The sequence below is a fragment of the Rhagoletis zephyria genome, unplaced genomic scaffold, assembly GCF_001687245.7.
Source record: "Rhagoletis zephyria isolate East Lansing unplaced genomic scaffold, Rhagoletis_zephyria_1.1 Rzeph_scaffold_00502, whole genome shotgun sequence".
In the NCBI taxonomy this organism is placed as follows: Eukaryota; Metazoa; Arthropoda; class Insecta; order Diptera; family Tephritidae; genus Rhagoletis; species Rhagoletis zephyria.
In genome coordinates, this window is record NW_016157586.1 from 206,592 (window position 1) to 208,801 (window position 2,210).

Genomic DNA, 2,210 nt, shown 5'->3' on the forward strand with positions numbered 1-2,210 from the left:
TTTTTTTTTCTATTTTTAATTAACTTTTTATTCTTTATTCAAAATCCCCCCATATCTAATTTGGCATAATTTCTTTTATTAAAAAATCCCACGGTTTCTGTTAGTTGGGTCATATTCCACTTCAAACTGCTCAGTTTGCCTAAGAAAAATCCGTTTTTCCCCCTTTTTCAAACGGTTCCCTAGGTGCCTGTGGGAGGAGTCCAAGGGAGGGGTTCCCCTTTTTAGAAAGCGGCGACTGTCTCCTTTCTATTGGGGGGTGTTTTGGGGACCCCGCCCCCTCCCCCTCCGCCCCACCACCCAAAAAACGGTGTGAGTGGTACTAAACATTTCCCATCAGGAGAACTCCCTCTATCGTTCCATAGCTACCTTAATGCGGAACTCCGGGGATGCCAAACTAAATTGCAGCCGAAAATGGTTCTACCAAAATATTTCACTATTTGTTGTAGCCGCTACAACTAAAAAAAAATAATTTTGGGCGGGACGAAGTTCGCCGGGTTTGCTAGTTATTAATAAATTAGTGCACAGATATAGTAGAGGTATTCTCTGAGTTTTGCAAAGCCCTTGCACGGTGCACAGATTGCACGGATTGCACGGTAAAAACTGGTTTTCGTATGGGACAGCTTTGCAAACCGTGCAATCCGTGCACCGTGCAAGGGCTTTGCAAGACTCAGAGAATACCCCTAGTATATTTTATTTTTGTAATAAAGCGTGAACTTTTGTCTACAAGTGTGTGTAAAATGTTTTTGATTCGATTCACCCGTTTGGGTTCAGCAACCCAAAATCGTTGTACAAATTCATAAAGAGTACCCTTAACAACAAATTTCCCGTAAACTATGTTTCCTCGCCGTCTGGTTTTCAGTTTTGTGATGAGTACGACCCCCTCTGCCCCTCAAAAAAAGTAGTTTGGTCCAAAGCGTGGTGCACTCTCGCGAAGTTTCCCAATATCTTTTTAAGGCCCATATAAGGCGAGCTAAATTACGAAGAGATTAAAAATAAACACTCCAGTCATCAATGGGATATCCACATGCATATATGTATACGCATTTATGTGAATACGTATGATTATCACAAATATTTGGACCATGTGTTTATGATAGTATGAACAAATGACCTACCCTCTTTTGTTCCTTTCTTTCGACCTAATGTACTAAACTTATCCCAAAAACTTTCTTCCTTTTCTGCATTTTTTACATTGCCACTCATATGCGGAGATCTAGATCGTCTTAAAGACATTTTGATAAAGCACTAATTCTTACGAGGCACTTCAAACCACAAAAAATATATAGGAGTTTTTTACCAAAACCTGACTCAAAAACTATCGACTTGAAAATTAAATCGAGCATGTCCGATAAGTCAGCCAATCGACTATTAATGGCGTGTTTACATTAGACAATGCTGTCAAGACAATAAAGAAACACGTAATAGTTTTCAGAAACGCTGATAATTGCTTCCGTGGCGTAGGCGTCCTGACAATAGTGCAGGCAATTCATTTTGAGCAAAATTTCCTACGTCAACGTTGAGTTATAAGTTGCAGAAATACGCATTTAGCGCGAGCAATTTATGCTAAAAACTAAAAATTAAGTTATACCATGTCCGGACTGCCATCGAAAACATGTTTTGGGGAAATTTCGCCAGAGTACACCACGCTTTTTACGACAATTTTGTTGTTAAAGTTGAAAATTACACCTAACAAAATGTACGATAGCAAACCATTTCAAACAAATACAAGTGTGCAGAAAACACACATTCCAACTAAATTAAGCTCTTTGAACGTTTATCTATTTCATATTTTATTAATTTCATTATTTAACGATGAGGAACACGTTTATTGTTGTTGTTGTTGTAGCGGCACTACTAAGCCCCGCCTTTTTCGGGTCTACGTTCAATCATTGTCGTCAAGCTCAACTAACGGGAGGCCCAGGAAATGAGCTGTTTCGATGGGTTCGGACCAGAGGGAGAGGGGTGTTAGTTGAGTCGGATTGAGCTGGCATGTAAAGAGGTGGTTGGTGTCGTGGGGGGACTCTCCACATGCCGGGCACTCATTGGGGATATTGGGGTCGAGTCTGGACAGGTAGCTGTTAAGGCGGCTACAGTATCCAGACCGTAATTGAGCCAGGGTAACGCGGGTCTCTCGTGGCAGTTGAAGCTCCGTCTCTTCTACAGGTGGTGATTGGGCTCGTATTACGGCATTCATAGGTCGAGAGTCGAGG

General features: G+C 41.3%; 1 protein-coding gene across 2 annotated transcripts in view; it reads right to left on the reverse strand.

Moving 5' to 3' along the window:
• Positions 1 to 1,337, reverse strand: part of parvin (beta-parvin) — a 176,200-nt gene extending 174,863 nt beyond the window's left edge. The window contains exon 1 of one of the 2 annotated variants that reach the window (XM_017612111.1): positions 1,116 to 1,336. In XM_017612111.1, coding sequence (XP_017467600.1) covers positions 1,116 to 1,233 — 118 coding nt within the window. In that variant the 5' untranslated portion in view covers positions 1,234 to 1,336. Of the gene's footprint in view, positions 1 to 1,115 lie in introns of both variants that reach the window. The other variant, XM_017612110.1, reaches the window with a different exon arrangement.
• Positions 1,338 to 2,210: the final 873 nt, after the last annotated feature.